This window comes from Panthera pardus, unplaced genomic scaffold, assembly GCF_024362965.1.
Source record: "Panthera pardus isolate Hobbes unplaced genomic scaffold, ASM2436296v1 HiC_scaffold_24, whole genome shotgun sequence".
NCBI classification, from domain to species: Eukaryota; Metazoa; Chordata; class Mammalia; order Carnivora; family Felidae; genus Panthera; species Panthera pardus.
Genome location: NW_026526810.1, coordinates 67573345 through 67597901, shown reverse-complemented (window position 1 = coordinate 67597901; position 24557 = coordinate 67573345). Strand labels below are relative to the sequence as shown.

General features: G+C 40.5%; 1 protein-coding gene across 3 annotated transcripts in view; it reads left to right on the top strand.

Annotated features, from left to right (window-relative positions):
• STXBP6 (syntaxin binding protein 6) overlaps positions 1–24557 on the top strand; it is a 248187-nt gene that overhangs the window by 69788 nt on the left and 153842 nt on the right. For all 3 annotated transcript variants that reach the window (XM_053889310.1, XM_053889311.1, XM_053889312.1), the window contains exon 2: positions 8560–8748. In XM_053889310.1, the coding sequence (XP_053745285.1) occupies positions 8595–8748 (154 nt within the window). In that variant the 5' untranslated portion in view covers positions 8560–8594. The remainder of the gene's footprint in view (positions 1–8559; positions 8749–24557) is intronic.

The window sequence follows — 24557 nt, the reverse complement described above, 5'->3', positions numbered from 1 at the left end:
GTATTATTTGTTAAAGTTTTGGGATATAATGATTGACAATAAGGTTAACAAGTCCACCCACAATATAAATAAACTTGTGTAAACACAGGTCTTAGGGTCTGGGTGTAGAACAGGGTTTGTTCTTTGGATATTAAACCAACAAGAATAATGTGCTTACTGAACATATAAACACGGAAAGAGGAGATGAAAATAGTCTAGATTTATAACTGCAGTAGACGTGAGTCACTGGCTTTGGAGGATCCTGTGAACATGATGTCTCCTACACAGGGAGGGGTAGTATATACAGGAAAAGAAAGCCAACCAAGTCTCATAGTATTTGGTAGCCTGATGGTGGGGAAAAACTCGAAAAACTCCCTCTTCCCTTTCCTTAAAGAGTTAAACTATATTTTAGGGTTTGTTTGGTTTTTTTTTGTTTTTTTTTTTTTTAGAGTTTCATATACTTTAAAAGTGTAAGTAAGCCATGACCAGGGGGGACTGTGTATGGTTGTGCTGTTTTTGCACTGCTCCAAAGGTGTGTGTGTAAGGGAGCAAGTGCAAGCTGACGTGTGGCTCGTGTTGCATTCACCAGGCCACAGGCACTGGCATGGAGCTGCGTTTGCTCGGAGGAGAAGGGGCCGTTTTCTTCTCACAGAAATGGCTTCCGGGCCTTGTCATTGTTAATAGCATTTGCTCCTTTTTCTCACGGCTTTTTGAAGTGGGAATTTATCGAGTTTCACCTTTGGGATTCCCAGCACCATGTCTGGACTGGAGCTGAAAAGAGGCAGGCCAGTAATTAGATCTCAATAAAATATATTTTGATATGTCTTCCAGTCTGAGGAGAAACAGTGCACCTCAAAAACAAAATGTTTAGAGGAACACTGTAGTCAGGTCATAGCAGAATAAGAATACTGCCCCGCAGAATTGATTTCTGACCAATTTTCTGGCTTCAAAATCCAGAGATATTTATGTTAACATTTAGGCAAACTTTTTTTAATACATTTTTTATACATATAAATACATATAATTCATGAGCTCATTTTCTGTTTTGTTCACTTCCTTGTTTTCACTCTGTTGTGTTATGATCATTTTCCACATCAGTATCTGTAGCTCTGTGCCATTAATTTTAAAGACTATGTGATATTCTCTTGGATGATGCGCTATACTGTATTTAACCAATGAAGATTGGCTATTGGTAGATATTGAGATTGTTTCTAATGTTTGTCTCTTAAAAATGAATCTGAAGTAAGCATGCATTTATAATACATACAGGCACACAAGCTCACATCATTTTCTTCCATTGTGGTAGAAGTTCTGGTTCAAGGAGTTCTAACTCAAATATTAATTTCTGTGAGTGAAATTATAATTTCTCCCTGGACCAGTCGAGGTGGATTAAAAATGGCATGGTTTACCATTCGTAAAAACACATACCTAAAAAGCCTGATTTACAATCTTAAAGCCAACTTTGGGAGATACATTTAGCGGCTATCTTGATTCCACGCTTGGAATTGAGCATAGAAGTGTTTTTTGTAAATCATGCAGTGCTATGCAAACCTCAATGACTCATTACTAGGGCTCTACAGAGTATCTGCCTTATACTCTCAAAAAAATGTTTATATAGAGTCTTATTTTATAAATATTTCATTAAATGCAGAGGGAAAACCCCAAAGACAGTGGTACTGACCTGGTTGTATAGCAGAATAAACGAGGAGATGATCAAGAAAACAAGTCCAGGTCCTTGCCCTTTAGATCGCCTCTGTGAACAGGTCCTAGGTACCTCATTCGATGCTGATGTACAGTCCTTGTTTGGAATTTGTCCTTTATGGTATTTCTATGTCTGTCTACAAGTATTTTTCAAATGGAAAGAGACTATTTTTAGCTTTTATTCATATAATTTTTATTTTCCTGTTTAGAAGTTTCTGGTCCCTCAAGGATACTTTTTAGAGGGTTTCTTTTGTTTGTTGTTTTGTTTTTTTTTTTGTTTTTTTGTCTGGTTGACTGGTCGATTGTTTTGGGATATGACTTACTGATTTAGTTCTGATCTTTGCAAGCCCTGTGAAGTCTTAAATACGAGTTCTTGGTCCGCCATTCCCACCTGGTTTCACAACACGCAGCCCCATTCCACAGCCCTTGTGTCTGCCATGAAGAACAATGGACTTAACAGTGATTTCAGTTTCCCACTTTGAATGTTACCACCAGATTAAAAGTACCTGTCTATTCTAGTAGTATATCAGACTCCCTCTTTAGATCCCACTAATGCAAATTTTTAGTTTAAAGTAGTAATTGAACTACATGGAAAAATTGGCTGGTGGACTGAGATTTTTATCTGATTTATTTCAATTTTCTACATGCTTGCATGCCATAAAGTGACTGAAATTTTCATCTTGAGAACTATCTTATCAAGGAGTGAAGTCTACGTAGAAATTTTGTATATTTGGTATCAGTAACTCTTAGTTGAGTAAACTTTTATAAAGGTAATTTGACCTCCAGTTATCTCATTGTGCTTAATATGTGAAACCATTAAAAAATAGACTTTTCACCGTGTAACACATTGCGTGTTTTCTAACTACCAGGTGAAGTTCTTGGATTTTGGAGCAAAATGAACATTTTTACATTATTTTTAGGTTTAGTGATTGCTTGATAACCTCTGATGTGTAACATTTAGTGTTTATATACTGTGGAGTTGACAGGAAGCAATTTAACATTTCTCTACTTTGGTTTCAATATTTATAACATTGACCCATTTCTTGTCAAGGTAATTGTGTTTTCCTGTAAAGACCTGAGGCTTGGAGAAGAAGCAAATACAGTTGAGCTGGAGTTTTATTTATCCTTTAGAATATTACATTGGGCAGCATCGACGGACAATTGTGAACCAGATGGGATCGGTACTGGGACCCTTTTAGGAGGCATCAGAATCATTCATGCTAGAGATGATGAGAATCCTAACAAGGCAGAAGATGCAAGAATGAGAGGGATTCTGATGGAATCCAGTAAGGTTACATCAAATCCACAGGACTTATGGGGTAGAGGGTGGGGTTTGGAGGGGTGAAGGAAGACGCAGAGTCTAGGTTAACTCACAGTGGAAGTGCTCAGATGGCAGCTAGATAAATGGATTTAAAGCCAGGAAGGCGGTGGAAGCTGGATGCATGATTAGTGTCCGCAAATTAAAGTTGCATTTGTAGAATTTCAAACACAAAGTGGTAATGATAGAAGTCCTTAGAGAGTAACCTTACTTCTCTTATTTCTAGGTTATTGGAGGTCACCTCACCAGAGTTCACATGCACTAGTAAAGACCAGCCGATTCTCCCCAAAACTCTTCCAGGGTGACATCACTTTCACTCTTTACTTGGAGAATTTTGAAACTTGATATCAGCTTGTTATGAGTGCATCTGCCTCAGGGTCAGGTTATATTAACTGGTTAAAGACAGTGGTGTCTAAAACCAGGGATTCTGGTTATTCACTGCCGATGGGAATATACTACCGTAGAGTCCAGAATACTTGTATTGGCACAGCTAGTGCCAAAATATGATCAGAAGATTGCATGCTAAACATGAGGCCTAGGGGAGTATGGGTGGCTCAGTCGGTTGAGGAGCGTCTGACTCCTGATTTCAGCTCAGGTCATTCCAGAGTCGTGGGAACGAGCCCCGTGTTGGGCTGTGTGCTGAGCATGGAGCCTGCTTAAGTTCCATTCTCTCTCTCTCTCTCTCTCTCTCTCTCTCTCCCCCCCCCCCTCTCCCCCTCCCTCCCTCCCTTCCCCCCCCCCCCCGCCTCTCTCACACAAATAATTTTTTAAAACAAAATAAAAAATAAACATGAGGTCCAAACAGGGAAGTTCCTGAAGTTAGACAGATCTGTTTACCTTGATAATATTAAGCTAAATAGATCACTGTATCTCACCAAAGGAGCTCTTGGTTCTCAGGTGAGAAATACTTGAAGCCTGTAGACTACACCCCGTGTCTGCATGATAGCTGCAAAGGGAAACTGTGGCTAAGGGCATCTGCAGTTTTAACTTGCTGGAGTCCCTACCACTCTTCCTTATCTCCTGACCACAGAGGACACGTATCCGTTCCATTCCTGGAAACCAAAGACATTAATGTTGGAGTGAGAAACATCTGCCCTGTGTACCCTTTACTCGTGTACGTCAGCTGCTCAGCTCTGAGGTCATAGGAGTTTACTGCTCCTTCTCTGAAGGTTAATCTCATTTCCTGGTTACTTGTGGGAGTGGAGGGCTACCTCCCCACAGCAGCCGTGTACTAAGGCAAGTGGATATGGATTAGGTGGTTTACAGCAAGAAGATAAATTAAAAAACCCTGGGAAGGATTAAACTAACTGAGATTAGTTTCTACAATTACCACTTAAGGCAGCCAGCTCCTTTGACTTGCAAATCATATTGTAGGTTGGTTTCTTGGATGGAAAAGCTTTGTAATTATAGCTTATAGAAGCTGTGGACCCGGAAGAGAAAAAAAAACTTCCATGGGATTGTAGGGGAGGAAAAATAATTTTGCTTCCCCCTTGAGTTCTGAGCTGAGACTGCTATAATAAAAGACAGATTAATAAGAGAAAAACAGAAGTCTATCAGCACACATGCCTCATGGATACATGGGAGATACCCAGGGAAGAATGAGTAACTGAAAATCCTTAGTATTCTAAATCCTTAGAATTCAGGATTAAATACTGTCTCCACAGGCAAAGAGGAGGTAGGCCTCTAAGGGGAGAGGAAATGATTTTTAGGAGAGATTGAGTGCACCCTTAGAAGAACAGATGGGAAATATGAGAGTTTGTGAAAAAGTCTGTCCTGGATATGGTGCCCTCTCCTAGTCTCTCCTGGGACAAGAGCCCATCTTCTCTGGTTGATGAAACTCTGGGAGAGGGGATTTATTGAGCTCCTTTTGGAGGATCTGTCTTTAGCAGATCAGGGGAGTTCAGACAAAGCCTCTCCTTGCATTTGCTGCTTTTCAGATGCCTTCTGCCACAAATAATCAAAATATTGAAGTTGCCTATTTTGGGGCGGCATGTCCTGCTATATTCATTATGATGTAGACTAGAATACCTGCGGTCATTGGTGTTGTATTCGTCTTGTTTTCTTACAGTGGGGTCCCAGTCTTGGGCTGGACATTGATTTACCAACAAGATGTAAGACTTGATAAAGCTGCTTGCTTGAATCAAGAGAGAAAATCCTGTTACATGGCTTCCTGTATTCTTTCCGAAGAATGCATTTCTTTCCATTCCATACTTCCTTGTTAGGCTGTTGATTTTTAAATTAGGCATCAGGATGGCTGCATGAGAACCAGTTAGAGAATTGTTTAAAATACAAATGCCAAGATTCTAATTTGGTGGGTGTAAAGGAGGGGACCAAGAGTCTGCATTTTTTAAAAGCTTTTTATGCTGAATTCAGATGTGTCCTCAGGTTGGGAGACACTCTTATAGATTCTTGCCATGAAACTGCACAAGTACCCTTTTCCCTTTCTGATTCTTTCCTTTCTGATCCACTGTACCTTCCCATTCCCAGGATGGTGTTAAAAAACATGCACGCGTGAGCCACACAGGTGGCTCAGTCGGGTGAGCCTCCAACTCTTAATTTTGGCTCAGGTCATGATCTCATAGTCGTGGGATCGAGCCCCATGTCAGGCTCTGCACTGAGCATGGAGCCTATTTGGGATTCTCTCACTTTCTCTCCCTCTGCCCCTCTCCCCTGCCCACTCACTCTTTCTCTAAAATAAAAAAAAAAAATTTCATTTATTAAAACAATAAAAAACATGCACACATGCCTGCCATGGCATACACATCCCACAAAATGCATCCAATAATCTCCTACTGGTGAGTTTCCTGAGGGCGAAGCCTATAAATTCATCATCCTCGTAACAATACGGAGCCTTTCGTAAAATAGACCGTGTGTCCATATTTAGAGAGTTTCAGACCATGAATGAGGAAAAAAGCCGTGGTAAAGTTGAGTTTCTCTTTTACAAATCCCTTCTGGTATGGATGGCTACATTTGCTCAGCTTCTACATGTTCAGAGGGCCTTTTATTTTTCATGCTGTAGCAGAATTAACTAAAATTTTCTAAGAGTTTATTATGATTCAGACCCTAGAATAAGTGATTTGCATGCATTGTTTCTTTTAATTCTTTCAACAGTTCCATCAGGTGGGTGAAGATCTAAGTTGCAGTTAGTAAGCTGAGGGTCTGGAATTTAAGATATTTATCCAGTCACGTATAGGTCTTCAGTGTTGGAGCCGGAATTTGAACCCAGGTTTGTTTTGATTCTAAAACTTGTGCTCAGTGAAGTACCTGGTTTTATGTTTCCTGGTTTTTGTCATGTTTTGTTTGTTATTGTTCTTGGCTACTGAATATCAGTATAAAAAAAAAAAACAACAACACAGTAAAAGGTTATTTCCATGTCTTACCAGTTTCTCAAAAGAAGAACAGAATTTTCTAAGAGTTTGGTAAAACAGGCATATTCCTTTTTTTTTTTTCTGGCAGATTTTACACAATAAAATGATAGCTTTTTATTTCTTTTAACCACAGTTTTAGAAAAACGTGAATCCAAAATAGGAAAGCAAAAGCCATAGCACAGTTGGGAAGGCACTGGTCAGAGAATGCCTGGTGAGTTTGGGGATATGACATGCTTTTGGCATTGCTTCTAGAACGTTGGAAGCTGTTGCGCTCCCACTGGCTCGCTTTCTCACTTGTTCCCAAAGGGTGAGAAGTGAGAGGACTTTTTTCTCGCTCACTTTAAAAATGTCCCTGTAAATGATAACACGCTGCCTGGGAAAGTCACAGGGTAAAATCATGGGGGTGTCGGGGGGAGGTTGTGTTTGCTAACTTCTGGGAAATTGCAGGCTATCAGTCAGTGGTCAGCACATTGAAAACCAGGCCCCTACACTGTTGTCATTATGTTCTCAGCCAGTGTGAGGAACCTGGTGGCAATGAGAAAATGTCATGACCAGAGCACAAATGGATCTGGGTATAGATCGGTATAATATGTAGTGGAGACATAGATGGATATAATAAAAAACAACACTTTGTATTCTTTACTCTTGGTGCCACTAAGAAAACCTGTTCTGTTACAAAACTGAAAGTAGGAGATTTTTTTTTCTCTTAACCAGAGGAATGCCCTCTTTAAATATATCTCTTTTCTACGACAGAGTTGCTGATGGGTAGCTATGTTGGTAGCATTTGTGAATCTTGCATTGGGAAGAGTGATCCTGTGGTTTTCCCTCATAGAGCAAAACCTTTGATGTAGTCAGCAGTCAACTCCTGGAGAACAGGGACCATGTCTTAAACATTTCTTGTGTCCCTAATACTGAGCCTAGAGATGGCACGTAGTGTTTGTTCACCAACCGGCTCAATTTTACAGCAGGCTGACCAACTGTTTGAGCTGCTGTTACCATATTTGGCTGTGCTGTTGACCCATTTGCGCTGTCTCTGAATACTCTGTATATATAACCCAAGTGACCACCCCACAGGCCCCATCTGCACCTTTAGTTCTGATTTGCTGGTTAAACAAATTTTGCTTAGTGATTAAGACACAGACTGTAACTAGGATAATGGCATAGAAAATGTCTCATCAAGTTGCTGTTGAGGTTTTTGGATAATAGGGTTAAAATTCAGAATGACCTTGAGTATAATGGACACAAATAAGCAGAATTAAGACCATTAAGGAGGTATAACTTCTGGAAAACTAAATATAACATGGGGCTGTATATATGTGAGTTTGGTAGCAGGGAGAGGAGGGACTCATTGTATGAGTCAGCAACATACTGCTTTATCTTCTTAATTATTGGGCACACACTGCCAGTTACCCACAGGAGCATAACATGTGGGCACTGCCGGGTAACATTTCCAAAGTACTTGGCATTAGTCAGACATTTTTTTTTTTTTTAAGAGAATTTTCTGTCCACTCTGGCTGGAGAAAAATGTGGAGAATTTGTCAAGGGTCCAGAGCATGGCAACTCTATGCAGAGGAGTGCTGGAAAATAGGACCCACTAAAAGAGGCTAATAAATAAGGATTAATTATTTAGCGTGATCCAAAGCAGCCTAACGGGTGATTAAATTAATGGTCTTCCGTAGCATGTATGGTTATTATGTAGAAGATGATATAATTATTTCCACTGTGAATAGAATTAGGGAAATGGATTTACATTAGAGTTAAAGGAGATTTTGAGGCAGCATTAAAGAACTTCTTGATTAAGGATTGTTGGATAGTGGAAAGACTTCTCAAGTGGAAATGTGAAACCATGTTTCTTACAAAATAGGAATGGGGGTGCGTACCGCCCTCCAGTTACCATTAGATGCAGTTGGGGTGGAGGTTGACACACTTTCCAGATAACGTTCCATGCTGTCTGTCTCACATCGTATTTGACATTTTCAGCGAGTACCTCAGGATTCCCTTTTGTTTGTGTTTTTCACAGGTAATACAAATGTGCAGACCTTGCTTTTAATGATTGTTCAGTGCGTTTCAAGCAAGTGAGAGTTTAAACTGCAAACCGAAAATTACATCACCTACGAATCAACTTGCTGCTCGCTGTCACAGGAGCCCTAAAATATTGTCAGTTCAACTTGCCTTCTTCTTTTTCTTCTTTAGAAAACTCGCTGTGCGCCCTCCTCGACTGTTCCGCAATGAGTGCCAAGTCTGCCATCAGCAAGGAAATTTTTGCACCTCTTGATGAAAGGATGCTGGGAGCTGTCCAAGTCAAGAGGAGGACAAAGAAAAAGATTCCTTTCTTGGCAACTGGGGGTCAAGGCGAATATTTAACATATATCTGCCTGTCAGGTAATGAAAAACAGACCTTAAGAACATTTAAACAGCTTCATTTTAAAGCAGTTAATTCTAAGGTATCCAAGAGCTGGGTATACCCAGCTTTTGCACACATCTGCTCTTCCAGTCATGTTTCCTGTTTCTTTTGATGTCCCCTCCGGTCCTTTTTCCTTAGTGGAACCTCTATTTTTGATGTTGCTTGGTGTAGGAATGGGAATGAAGTTCATTTTTCAACATAGTTTCCAGTTCATGAAGTGCTTCTCTTAAGGGGCTGACAGACACATTTGTTTGGCCATACTTTCCTTCACTAGGACATTGACAGAAAGTGGGTTCTCCTTTAGGACTTTTTGCTTGAGGATAATTCCTGGTATCTGGATAATTGTCATTACCACCAGCCTGAGTTTCATTGGGTTTCTTTTCCTTAACCGTTTCCAATAATCAGTAATAGTTTGTCTCAAGATAAATATGGACACCTTAGGGAACATGAGAAAGTAGGTGCAGTGCCCAAGTCATTGCTTTGCCTGACAGCTGTCCCTTGTCAGGAAGAGGCATCTGTTCTATTAAGCTTAGAATTTTGTGGGATTATTTTCTTTTCTCTTTCTGCTTGTGATTGTAGATGTGTGGGACTTCCTGTGGATTCCTACCAAGCTTTTGAGATAAAATTTGGATAAGTTTTCCATGGAGTTGTGGTGATGCTAACTAAGCTGAACACCTGAGGCATTTGTAATAAATCTGATAATACTTCTTGTAACTGGGCAATGGAGGAATGAAGCTTGCCTTAATTCATCTTTTTTTTTTTTTTATTTCCTTCACTTGTGGCTTGGGAATAAAACTTGATTTTTGGACCAACTTTTAGATTAAAAAAAAATAAGATTCTTAATTAGTTTATCAGAATTCACTTCAGTGTGTAGATAGGTTTTTTCCAGATAGAATATGTAAAGATAATGACAAGACAGTGTCTTAGTTTATAATGAAATGATGACATAGCCTTTTGGTAAGAATGTCTTCTCAGTGGTTAGAAGAAAGCTTTTATTTAAGTGAGTGTGAAAGAATTGACCTTGAGTTATTCGTTTTTCTTTCTGAATTCCAAATTAGGATTAGATTAATAAAATTTGGTTATTGGAGGACATTTGCATTCCCCTAGTGTGCTGGGTAGTGCTTGGCATTTAATAGGGGCTCAATTAATATCTAATGACTAAGTGGAAGAAGGAAGTAACCTTTCCTAATACCTTCCTAGTATTGTGTTAATGAGCTTCAGGTCTTGGAAATATTTTCATAATGTTAAATTTTAATTCTAGAGTTTTGTTTGCACCAATAATGAATAGAATGCATGATAATGAATTTTGTTTTGTGTTTGGGCTGAGCTGAATGTGAGCTGAGTATGGGCACATAGCGACTCTAATTTTATTAAGTTTTATTCCATATGTGTTTCATTGAGATTTCCTCTGAAGCTGGGTAGTTGAAGAAAAAGTGGACGGTCTAGAAGTCACTGGAGTTTTGCCTAGTACATACCTTTGACTGGAAAAGACAGCAGTTCTGTTTGCATTTGAGGCATATGCTACTGTCAGCCTATTTCTGATCACAAAATCTGCAAGAGTGATACAGGGACTCTCTGCCTGCCTCGTCTCAGTGAAATAGCAGAGCCGTTTCCCCCGCCATGGGAGATAATGACCTAGACTTATCCGCTATCTGCGTTTCCCTTGTAGATTACCAAGACTTTAGTTTTCAAGTTTGAAACGATGAGAATTCCTTTTTCAGAATTCCATTCTAATGGAGGAAAATATCTTGTTCTCATAGTCTTCATCGTCGTTCTTTTCATGGATTTGAATCACAAGAGGATAGGTTGATAAAGTAGACCTGACAGTTAAGCAGATGGTTTTATGGAAATTGGGGCAGGAGACGACCAGACAACTTTGACACCCAAGTTTTTTGCAGTTTGATTTTTTTCTTATAATGGAGAAAGGAGCAGCCTTCTTTATTTTCTAACTTCCATGAAGCTTAGAGGCATAAGGTAATGTTTTACCTGGTAAGTAATTAATTCCTCAAATATTTATTAAGTATTTTTTATGTGCTGAGCACTCTAGGTGCCGGGCATGCAGCTAGGAGAAAAAAACTCACGAAGCTTACTTTGTTTGATGGAAAGGAGCAGTAGACATCAATCAACCACTCGCTAAAATAAACATAATTATTAACTGTGAAAAGGCTCAAAAAAGAACAATACAGTGATGCGAAAGCATGTGTGAGGAGAATTTGTCCTGGCTGGGAGAACCCAGAGCTGCGAGAAAAGTAGGGCCTCCCTGGTTCTGAAAAGGCATGGTGTGTGTGTGCAGTGAACGTTCCTGGCAGAGGGAAGGGCCGCCTCATTAAAAAGACTGCGCCGGATTTTGAGTTGCTCCTTTTCTCCCATGCGGTCTCAGGATGACCCTCTTGTAGCTCAACTCACAGAGGTGGCTGTGAAGTGAAAGCCGAGCCCTGGAATGACAGCCTCCTTCCTGCTATTAGCGTGAACCACCTACGCCTTCTGGGAGGCCAGGCTCTTCTCTTGTGGTTTGGTTGATGAAAACCAGCTATCCAGTTGGAACAGGCAAGATTTGTTCAAATTAGGGCAATGTCTGAAAATAATATTTAACCACTTTTAAGCAGTATAAAAAGTTGAAAAAAAAATTTTTAGGGGAAGAATATCTCAGCTTTCAGACCTTGCCAGCACATGCATGTAAGCATGAGTGTTGTACATATCCAGTGTCTTTTACTGATTTGTGTGTGTGTGAGCCTGGCAAATTTCAGATCTGAGAGGGTGAGCCTGTGATCCTCAGAGTTATTATTTTCAGAGCGAATTGCATGTCTTTTGGAGGAATCCAGAAAGATGTTGGAGCAGGGGAAGTAAGATGATCTTTCTTGGGTTATTTAGCTGTGATTGTGTAAGGAGAGAAATAATCTCTCCAGTTCATTTGTGGAGCCTTGGAGTAGAATTTGAATGTTTCTCTTTGGACTTCCCAAATGGCTTCTTGGATGGTGTGCAAACATTTATTTACTGACATGCTTTGGTTGATTTGCATTCTCAAAGCCTGTTTTCCACTTTTTCTTTTTGGCAATGGCTAAAATTAAAAAGACGGACAATACCAAGTGTTAGCAACCACGGGGAGCAGTTTGAACTCTCATACTTTGCTGGTGGGAGTGTTCACCAACTGCTTTGGAACAATTTGGCAGTTTTTTGTAAATTCAAACATGCACTCTGACTCAACGACTCTATTCCTAGTCATTTACCCAAGAGAAATAAAAAAACATATCCACATAAAGACATGTACATTTAATTTGGTATTTATAATAACCAATACTCAGAACTCAAGTGTCCATCTACATGTGAATGAATAAACAAATTATCTTCTATCTATGGAATACTCCCTAAGAAATGAATTGCCAGTACATGCAGCAACATGGATCGCTCAAAAGCCTTATGTTGTATGAAAGAAAGAAAAGACAACATGCTGTATGATTCTATTTACATGAAATTCTAGAATGGACAGAATTTAAGCTGTAGTGACAGAAAGCCCACGGGTGGCTGACAGGGTTGGGGTCAAGGATTGACTGTAAAGGGGCATGAAGGAATTTTTTGCAATGGTGTAAGTGTTCTGTATGTTGACTGAGGTGATGGTTATCTGGGTATGTATCTTTTTCACAACTTATCAAACTGTACACTAAAAATAGGTACATTTTATTATATGTAAATATATCAGCAAAATCTATTTTTTTAATGTTTATTTATTTTTGAGACAGAGACAGAGCATGAACAGGGGAAGGGCAGAGAGAGAGGGAGACACAGAATCGGAAGCAGGCTCCAGGCTCCCAGCCATCAGCCTAGAGCCTGACGCGGGGCTCGAACTCATGGACCGCGAGATCGTGACCTGAGCTGAAGTCGGACGCTTAACCGACTGAGCTACCCAGGCGCCCCTTAGCAAAATCTGTTTTAAAAAAAAAAACTCTTACAGAGTCACTAGTGGGATGATGGTAAGAATTTATTAACCTTCAGGGTGCCTAGGTTTACTCAGTCGGTTGAGTGTCCGACTCTTGATTTTGGCTTAGGTCACAATCTCATAGTCCGTGAGATCCAGTCCTGCATCAGGCACTGTGCTGGCAGTGTGGAGCCTGCTTGGGATTCTCTCTCTCAAAAATAAATAAGTAAACTTAAAAAAAAAAAAAAAAAGGAATTTATTAACCTTCTTATGTCTCCAGCCTCCTCCTATAAGGAAGACAGAAACCAGTCCTCTCATTCATACAGATGAGAAGTTATCCTACACAGCCTTTTTGAGCCCTCAAACAGAAGCAGCTGTGTGTCAGGGAAATCTGTGCTTGAATCTATATGATGTGAATGTCAGTGCATTCCAAGTTCCTTATCGCACCTGACACATTGCCAAGTACAGACACTACGCTTTGTGTTTAACTAGAAGATGCTATTTAAATTTGTGGCCCACTACATACCTGTTTAGACTTTAGACTTTAAAATTTAGAAGGGTTAACTCATTCAAAGTATAATGCAAGCCCCACCCCCAAAAATTTCTACAGTTGGTGGCCCCTTCAATGAAACTTGGGTCTATAAAACTAAACTGGAAACATGCTAAGAAGTTAAAAACCAGTTTATTAGTAGAGGCCAGTTAGCTACTGAACATTCCATAATTTCATGCTTAAAATCTATTTTCCCAGTCCTGTTTTAATTCAGTATATGCCATGTATGATGCTAGCCTTCACATCCATAAATGGATAAAAATCTTTACTTGGCTGCTACTCATTGTCCCCATGAAAAGGAGTATGAAGAAATTTCAATTTTTGTGATTAATACCTTCTTTTATGTCTTTTGTTGAAACGAGATCTTTATCTTTTGGAAATGATTTTAGATGTTTAGAGAGCAAAATTTTCTTATTTAAAAAAAATAGTTCTGAATGAACTTTGATGAAATAATTTATGTAAATGGATCCCTGTGGAAGGTAGTTACACGGGATAGGAGCCTCGAACCTGGCAACACTACTCTTCATCTCCGCAGTTGCCAATCCTACATGTTCCTTAAGAGTCACACTGGGAACTTGTCAAAATCCAGATCTAGGTGCTACTGCAGTAGCACCAGCAGGGAGTGGTAAAACTTACTGTATTTTGAATGTGTGACCTCGAAGATACTGAAGCCAAGGTTGAGAAGTTTCGTTACGTTGGGGAGTTCTACTCCAGGTTGTCTCATTGGTGTGCTTGACGTAACAATACATTTTTGCACTCCACTCTATCCAGAAAAGTACTTCTTGGCCTTGCGTGTTTTGTAACCATGTTCAAACCTCTGAATTTTTCTGGGCTTCGGTTTATTTACTTGACAAATTCAAAGGTTCCTTTGGGTTCTGAGGTTCTAGGATTCTGAACCCGTTGGAAATTTTTACCAAATCGGATTCTTATTTCATACATGGCATGTAGGGAGAAATTCAGGCTGCTAATAAACCAAATGGACACTTAGAGCATTTATGAAGGTTCGAGAGCATTCTTTATAAGTTGTTACTGGAATTAAGGTAAGCAAAGTTAATTTTCAGCAGTCTGACATAGAAAGAAATTCTTTTCACCCGCTTTCTAATTCTGACAGGATCTCATCTCAAGGTCTGTAAATAATAGGAAAGAGAGAAGGGAAGAATACAAGACGGATGAAATTTGACCTTGATAGAAATGGTTTCTTTAGGAATGGTGAGTTAACTTTCCAACAGTTTTTTATCCAGGAAAATGAAAAAATTCACTCTGAACTCAGAGGTATACAAACATATTCACAGTAAAAGAAGAAATACAAAACAACTACAATAATTATATATTTATAAATCTGTATTATAGAAGTAGTACATATTACTAAAACTATGAATCTTTTATAAAATTATGTAGAAAAAAATAAAAATCATTAGTCTTACATATATTATTTATTGTCATTCCAGTTAATCCTCACAGCATTCTTACCAATTAGGTGTTAAGTTCTTCATTTCACAGACGAAGGAACCAGTGTCATCAGAAGTCATGCCATTCCAGAGCCACCATTTTGGAAGTAACAGACTGAGAAATCCACCCATTCCTTATTACCCCAGTGGCCATGCTCATACTGCCATAGTACCTCACTTCTGCTGACTTAGGTCACGAGGGGGTGTGGTGTAGAGAGGACTGTGTTTTGTTTTTTAAGTTTATTTTTTTATTTTGAGAGAGAGAGAGAACCAGTGGGGGGGGGGAGGGGGGAGCAGAGAGAGAAGGGGACAGAGGATCCAAAGTGGGCTCTGTGCTGACAGCAGAGAACCTGATGTGGGGTCTGAGAACCGTGAGATCATGATCTAAGTCGAAGTCGGATGCTCAACCGACTGAGCCACCCAGGTGCCCCAAGAGGGCCGTGTTTTAAGGAGCAGATTCCTCCCTAACCCTTCAAAACTGGTAAGACATTGAACACTTTTGACCTGTAGTCTTGCTATAATTTCTGAGGTTATTGATTAATAGACTCTCCTACATTTGTAATATGTATCAGAAGTCTCTTCTCTCATTATTGTAGAGATTTGACATATAAATCCAGCCATAAAACTTTAAGTAGCTCTGGAAGACGGTGCAATATAAAAGTTATTTCTAGTGCCTTATGATTCTTTCTAGATCCTCTTTTATTTTATAAAAATGAAGTATCCTCTGATATACTTTATATTGAGAATTTGGTTCTTCTGTGTGTGTGCATAGACACATTTGATTGAAACATTTGTAACAATAATCCTTGGGTGAGTGGAGTTAAAAGTGGAGAAATGGTTTTCTGAAATGTCTTCTGGCCCAGTGGATTCTGCCACCAGGTGTTATTTATAAATGACCTTCAGCGTAGAGGCACCTGGGTGGCTCAGTCAGTTAAGCACCCACCTTCGGCTCGGGTCATGATCTCGTGGTTTGCGAGTTCGAGCTCCATGTCTGGCTCTCTGCTGTCGGCACAGAGCCCGCTTTGGATTCTCTGACTTGCCCCTCCCCCTCTTGCTCACGTGCTCTCTGTCTCTCTCTCTCTCTCTCTCTCTCTCTCTCTCTCTCTCTCAAAAATAAACATTTTTAAAATAAATAAATAAATAAATAACCTTGAAGATAGCACCTGCCAAGCACCTATCATGATTCAGTGCACGATACAATTAGATCGGCACCAAGCCCCCCCTTTGAATTCGTGATAGTAATCAATACTAGTAGTAGTAATGGTATTTATTGAGTTCCTATAACAGACATGGTTCTTTGCCCTTTATATATTAACTCACTTAATTCTTACAGCAGTGCTACAAGGTACATAACAGTATTGTCTTCATTTTGTAGATGAGGAAACTGAGCATTTAGCAGTTAATTAGCTTGCCCGAGATCATCAGCTTACGAGTTACCAGACAGGGATTTGAACCCAGGGAGTGTGATTGTAGGTCTGTATTCCCTTAGCCACTGAGAGAGAGAGTGTAAGAGTTACCTGAGAGAGAACGTCCCAAACCAAACTTCTTTTCTCACCCTCCTCACACAACTTTAGTGATAATCGTGTCTTGATATCACTCTGCTTTCCTACAGGTTTAGGCCTCGGTCGGTCTTGGCTGGGTGGTGACAATCCCATAGGCCGATAACTGGACTGTTAATAAAGCCTATCGGAATGACAGCGGATGTATTTGACTCTTAGAGAAGATTCATTCCCCGGGGGAATTCTGATAGGCTCCTGACAGAACACTGCCGTGTAGGAAACTGTTTTTGTTCAGTTACATAATAGAAAAAAAGTGGATGCCTTAAAAATTTTTTAGAGCTTCCTTAATGGTTCTCGAGCTCTTCCTGTGAAAACTGGGGGTAATAATATGTGTCTTCTAAAGCCTGGTGAATAGGAGATGCCAAAAATGGGTAACTAAGCCCTTCACGGGTATTATCTCACGTAATCCTCACGACAGTCTTGTGACGTGGCTTCTGCTTTGCAGATGAACCAGCGGAGGCTCGAAGTGGGGGTGAGTGCCCCGCGCAGGGCGAGACGGCCGGAGAGTGATGGATTGAGACACACATCCGGACCCATCTCCCTCCAACGTGGGCATGCTTGTTAGTCTGTTTTCTAGGATGGGGCTGGGTCTGAGAAACAGAACTCTCCCCTTCCTTAGAAACAGTGTGGCAGCATTCCTTGATTGAGCAAAGCGTTTTCATCTCTGAGGGTTTAGAGGCTGAGCTGTCAACCACTTGAGCTTTTCTAGTGGTTTCGCACGCCAACGGAGTTTTCTTTTTCCATTCTCTCATGTATGCGTTCCAGTACTAAAGCCAGATGGAAACAAGGGAAAACTCTTGACAGAGGCTAGTGCCAAAACATTTCATTTAAAAAGGAAACTCCATCTGTGTGCTCTCCTACCACACAGCCCACTGTTAAGAGCAGGAATTTCACAGCTGATTCCGTCATGTTCGCTTTGGTTAATTTTGACTAATTGCAAAGGTAGAGCAAGCGTTGGTTGGGGGATTGCCGACTGAGGCAGCTCTCCTTCTAGAACGTGGCCGGCAAGGCCCTGTGTAGCTGGCAGCCGCTGACCAAGAAGGCAGGGTTGTAATCCATGCAGATGCATTCTTTGTTGGTGGCGCTTGTCTCAGTTACCGCTTTTAGAAGTTAGCGCTCTTGGCTGTTGTATTGCAAGTTGAACATCATCAGGATTTCATTTGTCAGTAGTTGTAGTCAGAGGCGCTCTGGGATGCTACCAGTCACTGTTGCTTCCTGTTTTCTTCTAGCCCCAAACAGCTACAAACCACAGGCTTAGGTGTCAGACTGACTTAGGGTAAAATACTGCTTGTATTAGCTCTTTGAGACTCAATTTTCTCATCTGTAAAATGGAAATTATATATATCCGTCCCAAGGGCTTTTTGAAGATTAAACTGAGCTATATATGTGTGTGTGTATAAGGCCTCATACATGGGAGGCCTTCAGCTTTATGAGTAAATTATCTTGTCAAAATCTTGTCATTATTGGGGAGCTTGGGTGGCTCAGTCGGTTAAGCATCCGACTTCGGCTCAGGTCATGATCTCGCGGTCCGTGGGTTCGAGCCCCGCGTCGGGCTCTGTGCTGACAGCTCAGAGCCTGGAGCCTGTTTCAGATTCTGTGTCTCCCTCTTTCTCTGACCCTCCCCTGTTCATGCTCTCTCTCTCTCTCTGTCTCAAAAATAAATGTTAAAAAAAATTTTAAAAAAATCTTGTCATTATCTTGTCATTAAACGGGACATCCACTGATTCTTGCCATACAAAGCTAATTCATCTGCAGCTTAGAAAACATGTAAATATATGTCAGTGACAGACTTCTGTGACCCATGTCAGGTGAGACAAAAACCACGTGAAAAGCCCAGATTTGCCTTGGTGGCTTCCTCCCTTCTTGTCCATACGTTTTTCCCTTCCCCTCCCCTCTTTGTCCCACCCCTGCTAGGGATCTCAGTCATCCTGACTCCCGATTTCTCAACCAAGGCCCTCTTAATTTTCTATGTTCCAGAATGATTCTGCACACACCCCCTGCTAGAAATGGGGGCTGGGAGGCAGTGCGCATCACACTTCTGTTTCTGAGAGTCTACAGACTTCCACTCTGATTTCGTGGGTGTTTATGACATACTGGACATACTGGAGGCTGAAGTGGTTGTGTTCAGGCCTCTTTATGCAGCTTTGTGAGGAATTAGAACTGGCTCAGTTGATGGAGTCCCTTTCCCTGAAATGGGAGATGTTATTTTCCTACACCTATCTTCAGTGGATCAAAAGACAAATTGAAACAAAATAAAACAAAACATTCTCTGGGGTCAGTCAAGTGCACTTTAAGCAAACAGCAGAAGTGGGAGAGGCTGGTACAAACGCCTGTGGACCCTGCTTTTGAGCCCAGATCAGGTTCTTATTTGCCCAAGTCCTTCCTGTTACCCTTCCTTTAGAGAAAGAACAAACACCAGTGATATTCGTATTCCAGAATCCATCCCAGTTACAGTCATGCTATGCCATATGCAGAATTTCCCACAAGAAACTATAAATAACCACAAGGGCAGTGAGGTTTCCAGGTTGTCTAATCCCATGCAGAAGAAACGACCAGTTTCTGTGCTCTGAACTTGAGCACATTTTCCCCGCCCCTGGCTTCCCGGGTCATATTCCTAATAGCACTGAGTATTGCTGGGTTGTTTTGTCAGTTTGCTTTCTGTTTACCTCCCCAGACTGCCAGCCCCTAGAGAGTAGGGGCCCTGTTGTAGATGTCTCTCTGTTCCCGGTGGAATGGATAAGCACCTTGGCGGGAGTGGGGGTCGGGGGGTGTGTGTGAATCAGGCGATATTCTACTCTACTGAGACTGCACCATGGACTCACTTTCTGGGGTGGAGCTCCAGGCTATGAGGCCACACATTTACTCTGGGTTTTACCAGCTGGAACTGGTTTGACTTTTCTTTTTTTTGAACTTGCTGTTGTTATTCACCCGAAGATGCTGCCGGGTGGTTTTTTTTGTTGGTTTTTTGGTTTGTTTGTTTTCTTTTCCCTCTTGGAATTCATCAGGTAACTGAGCAGGAATTTTTATTCTACCTATCAGCCCAGTTACCAGGAAGAAGATACAGATTTCCCTGGTTTATTCAGGCTTTTAGAATCATACAAAATGAACAATTTATAAATGATTCCCTTGTAATGTACAGTGGAAAGCTATTATCTCAAATTTGTGAAGTACCTGAGTGTTTCTCCTGAAGAAAGTTCATATTATAGAGGAATAAATGACCATTTAATGGCACTGAATATATCAAAACTTTCTCTGAATGTTCTTTTCTTACAGGACTCGTTTTCAGTTCTACATTTTCTTAAAAATGGCTTTCAAGGAGAAAATGGGAACTGTTTTTATTAAAACTCTGTCTGAGGATATTCATAGTGCCCTCCCCCCACACATATACCCTTTTAGCTCAAATTATTTTTCAACCACCACACGTGGGTCCCGTGGGGCCTAGGTTGTAGAACCTATACCCAACTGCCATTTCAGTGTGTGTATTCAGTTTAACAAATTACACTGTTCTCAGAAGCCTATCTTGATCCTTGAGATCTAAGAGAATTGAGGACAGCCCTCTCTGGTTTTCCAGCTAATATGAGTAAGCAGCAGTTATATAAGTTTTTATTCAAGTCTTTTATTCTGTCTTGCAGATAACTAAGAGTCAACTATGTTTTTGGATCCCTGAATGTTTAAGTATATTTCTCCCAATAAATGTACATGTGTACATTGTTGTACTTTATCAGAAACATAGAAAGTGCCCCTGATAAAAAGAAAGAAAGAAACAATGAGGGGGGCAGTGCCTGGGTGGCTCAGTCAATTAAGCATCAGACAATTCTTGATGTTGGCTTGGGACATGATCTCATGGCTCGTGAGTTTGAACCCCATGTCGAGCTCTGCGCTAACAGTGTGGAGCCTGCTTGGGATTCTCTCTCTGCCCCTCCCCAACATATGCTCACATGCGCACGCTCTATCTCTCTCTAAATAATCATTTTTTTTAAAAAAAGAAAAAGAGTGGGAAAAATAATGATTTTGGCTTTTTAGCTTCATGGTTTTTAGTATTCTTCCCCCTTATAATATTCTGTTTTGTCCTCTCTTTTTCACTTAGCACAGTAACAAAATTTTTTATTATCCAGTCTTTGTAAAGATAATTTTAATGGATTTTTGAGTGCCATAGAGTATTTCTCTATTTATCTGTTGCTGCATATTTGTTTTTTCAATTCTCATAGTGAGAAATAAGGAACTTGGTCTTGCCTTTTTTGTTTTTTGTTTTTTGGTTTTTTTTTTTTTGTAATACCTATCTTATAGGTGAGGACGTTGAGAATCACACAGATAACTTGTTAGAGGAACCATGCGCATCACCAGGAAGTGGTAGAGGGACACTGGAACCTCAACACCATGCTCTGCTCAGGGTTCTGTCATGGACCAATGCGAGCTTATTTCAAAACCCAGATCTATCAGAAGTCCTGAAAAGTAAAATATCCTATTGCACTTTGTGTGCTTAATGGCTGGTTAACCATCCCTCTGATATTTAACCAACTTCTAGATCAAGTTCTCTTTAAGGCATGTATGATGACTACTTCCATTAGGGCTAGAGCATTATTTGATTTCCATATGCATTTATAGGTCTACACAAGTAAGTGTGTGTGTGTGTGTGTGTGTGTGTATTTGCAGAGAAAGAGAGGATGAAGGTAGTCATCTTACCTAGAGTCAGCCCTAATGCCCCTTAAAAGAGGAAGTTCTTCATCTTTTTTGGTCTGGTTCACTTATGAATTCATCAGACATCTTCTATTGTTGTTAGATGAGGAATGGGCAAAGTGGTAAATGTCAACCAAAGATACACATGCTGTTTTTCTAGGTCAGTGCATTTCATTAATGATTCACATTTGGCATTATATCAGATCGCACATTTGGACCAACAGAGCAAATAGGCTGAGGGAAATGAACTTCTTAGGAAGTTTCTTTTAGAATGGTGTAATTTTATGTCTAGAAGAATCTTTAGTCATCCCCAAATCAAACACCAATGTTCACATGGAAAATGAGGCCCAGAGGGGGTGGATGGCTTGCCTGCTATCGTGGAACGACTACAATAAAGTGAAAGAAGGAAAGCCATGTGCTCAGACCTTCTTGCCAGTATGGTTTTTAACCTTGGGGCCCATTCTGATTGAAGTGGGTTAGATGAGAAAGAGATGGGCTTCATGGTTATGCTGAATTTGGGCTACATCTCCGTGCCATTCCTTCTTATGTCGCTACGGGAGCAGTTCGTACCACGAACTCCTGGAAGGATCCTGTCAGCTGCGGATCAGGCAGGTGGCCATGCCTCTTCTAGGGTTTGAATGTCACAAGAAAGTGGCATGGGCTCAGCCATAAAGGCCAAGTGTTTAGTCTTACCCTGCTTCTCTGTCACTTCCTATGGGCATGGGGATCCATCAGGTGGACAGTGTCCAGTGAGAGTGTTTGAGGGGAAAGACCGAAATGCCATTGTCCCTGAATGTGGTACACCACCTGATTGACTGGGTTAAGAGACGAAAACGATAGCATTTCCATTTAAAATATTTACATATTTTCATAATATTTAAATATTTACATAATATTTACATATTTACTTAAATATGTACATATTTGTTTAATATGTACATGTTCACATAAATTAGAAATATGTAAATTCTAATTTACATATTTCGTGTATGCTTATAATTGCCATAATATTTTTTTTTTAATTTTTTTTTTCAACGTTTTTTATTTATTTTTGGGACAGAGAGAGACAGAGCATGAACGGGGGAGGGGCAGAGAGAGAGAGGGAGACACAGAATTGGAAACAGGCTCCAGGCTCTGAGCCATCAGCCCAGAGCCTGACGCGGGGCTCGAACTCACGGACCGCGAGATCGTGACCTGGCTGAAGTCGGACGCTTAACCGACTGCGCCACCCAGGCACCCCATAATCGCCATAATATTTTAGAGCAGTAGTCCAAGCGTGTAATTTACAGATATGCATATACTGGAAGTTAATACTTCTTTGTTTTTTATGGAGAGAATGTGTAGTTACAAATGGTTGAAGAGCCCCAGCTAGAGTCCTGGGGGATGGAAACCTTTGCTACAGTAATAACGTCTTACCAATGGACTGCAATCTGTTCTAAAATCTCTAGCTTTTGGAGGTCGTTGCCCATAGCATAGTGAGCATAGAACTGCCCGTTGGAATCCGCCTCAGCCCCACTCCCTGACCACTAGCCACCCCTAGTGATTCCATGGCTTCTGCAAGGTAGAGAGCCAGCCAGCTGCTGTGTAAACTAAGTGTCCTAACAGACGAGAAGCCTGTCACAGTGCTTAGCACTTGGTGGTTGTAAGTGAGAGCCCACCTTTTGGAACCTGAAATGTGTCCAAAACAGTTATTTGTTTCACTTTTAATACTAGGTTTGATTTGGACCAGACGTAAACATTTGTGACTTACTTTTAGTCCACTGACATCAGGTCGGGACTGGTTTATTTAGTTCTGAAGCTTCTTGGCCTTTTGTACTGTTTAAAACAGGGAAACCTACATTTCCTTTCTGGACCTGATATTTATTGATTCATCCAGGGGAGCCTTGTTCTTTGCTGATAAAGCAAAGTCCACGGTTCCCCTGTGAGAAGCTCTGTTGGAGCTAGTGCATTTCCTTTTTTGTACATGAGTGTTTTTCTTTGTCACTGGTTACACTTCATATATAAGAGTTGTGCAGACCATTTACTTATGGCACAGCTATGCCAACCTTCTTTGGGAATGAAATTTTTTGAACTTAACTTCAAATACCATACTAGGTCTGCAAAAGACATTCAGATGAGCCATATCTTACATAAAGATAAGCATAAATTACAACACCCCCTTTTCCATGGAATTTGGAACTATTAAAAAGATCACTTTGGATTTCAGAAATAACCCAGCTCTGAGATCAGGTCTGATTTTCTGTGTGTGTTTCAGAGGTTATCTTTACATCTTTTCTGCATTTCTCCTCACTTCATATCCTATTCAACTACTATTAGGTACTAATCTCCTTTGCTTCTCAGAGACTCCTTTGCAGCCCATCCTGGTTGGCCACTGTTCCCTCGCTCTGAAATCACTTTCTCTTCTACCAACACAGTTCCTCCAGAGTGACTGATCTGTTAGGAGAAAAATAATCCCATCTACAAAAACTTTCAAAGATTGGCATGTCATTGGAACACCTTCTCTGAGGGCATTTGTATTTGCAGAAAGTGGCATCCCCTCTAAAGCTGGTGGTAGTGGTCCTAGTGACACGCAGAGCACTTATAGAGCAACTACTACCACCCATTATATACCTTGTCAGATCATTGAATCTGGGGTTGCCACACGCAACTGATAAATGGTAAACATCTGGGCATCCTGTTTTGATCATTTCTCCATAGTGTTTATTTCCTTCTATATCTGTTGGAAGCATTCATTTGTTCAGTGTTGATACGTAAGGACTCTTGCTTGGAACCTTTTTCTGTGGTGACAGTTTTTACCTTGAATTTTAGAGGTCAGCCTGCTAAATGGACTTTGGTGTCATTTAACTTGGCTACTGTTGGTTTTTGCGTTTTAACAAACAGTGTTAACAGCAAAAATGCAACTTGACACTTAGGAGACTTCCATAACTCATTTTCATAAATCAACGTACTAACCAAGAGCATTTCACATCTTGAATGCCTCCTTCAGTTTCAGAAAGTACATTTATGGGGGGGTTTTTTGTTTTTTTTGTTGTTGTTTTTTTTTAAATCACTGTTAGCCAGCCTTCCAGATAAAATTTACTGGCTTTAAGACTGTGACATGTTAGGGATCTTATTGCCAAGACTTTTCTACATAATACTTCAAACTCGCTTCCTTCCAAAATCTAATTTTATTTTGAGCTGCAGTTCAACTCTGTGAATGTCGAAGTCAGAGAAAGAAAAGGAGTCTTCTTCTCCATAAAATGAGTTCTCTGAGTCTGGACTAGAAAGACTTTGCAGGTCACAAGCAAGGAGAGAGTTTTGCAGAAATGAGTTTAAATTTCCCTCTGGCCAGTTTTATTTTTTGCCTAGAGGTAAGAAGAGGATGGTAGTACTTGAACCCTTTTGAGGATACAGCACTTGGCATTATACAATGTAGTTATAGTGTCATAAATACTTTGGTCTGTGCAGTCTTAAACATGGGATTTGGACTGGAATGATTTACTTAGATTGGTGAGTTGGCCTACTCTAATTTTAGCCTAATCTCATGAGCCCAATTAGAACTTTCAAGTTTTGCTTTTATGAGAGATGCTTCGGAGAGCATCATTTTCCTAAATGTCTAATGGGTCTTGAAAAGATGAGAGTTCTGTGTGCATGCTGACAA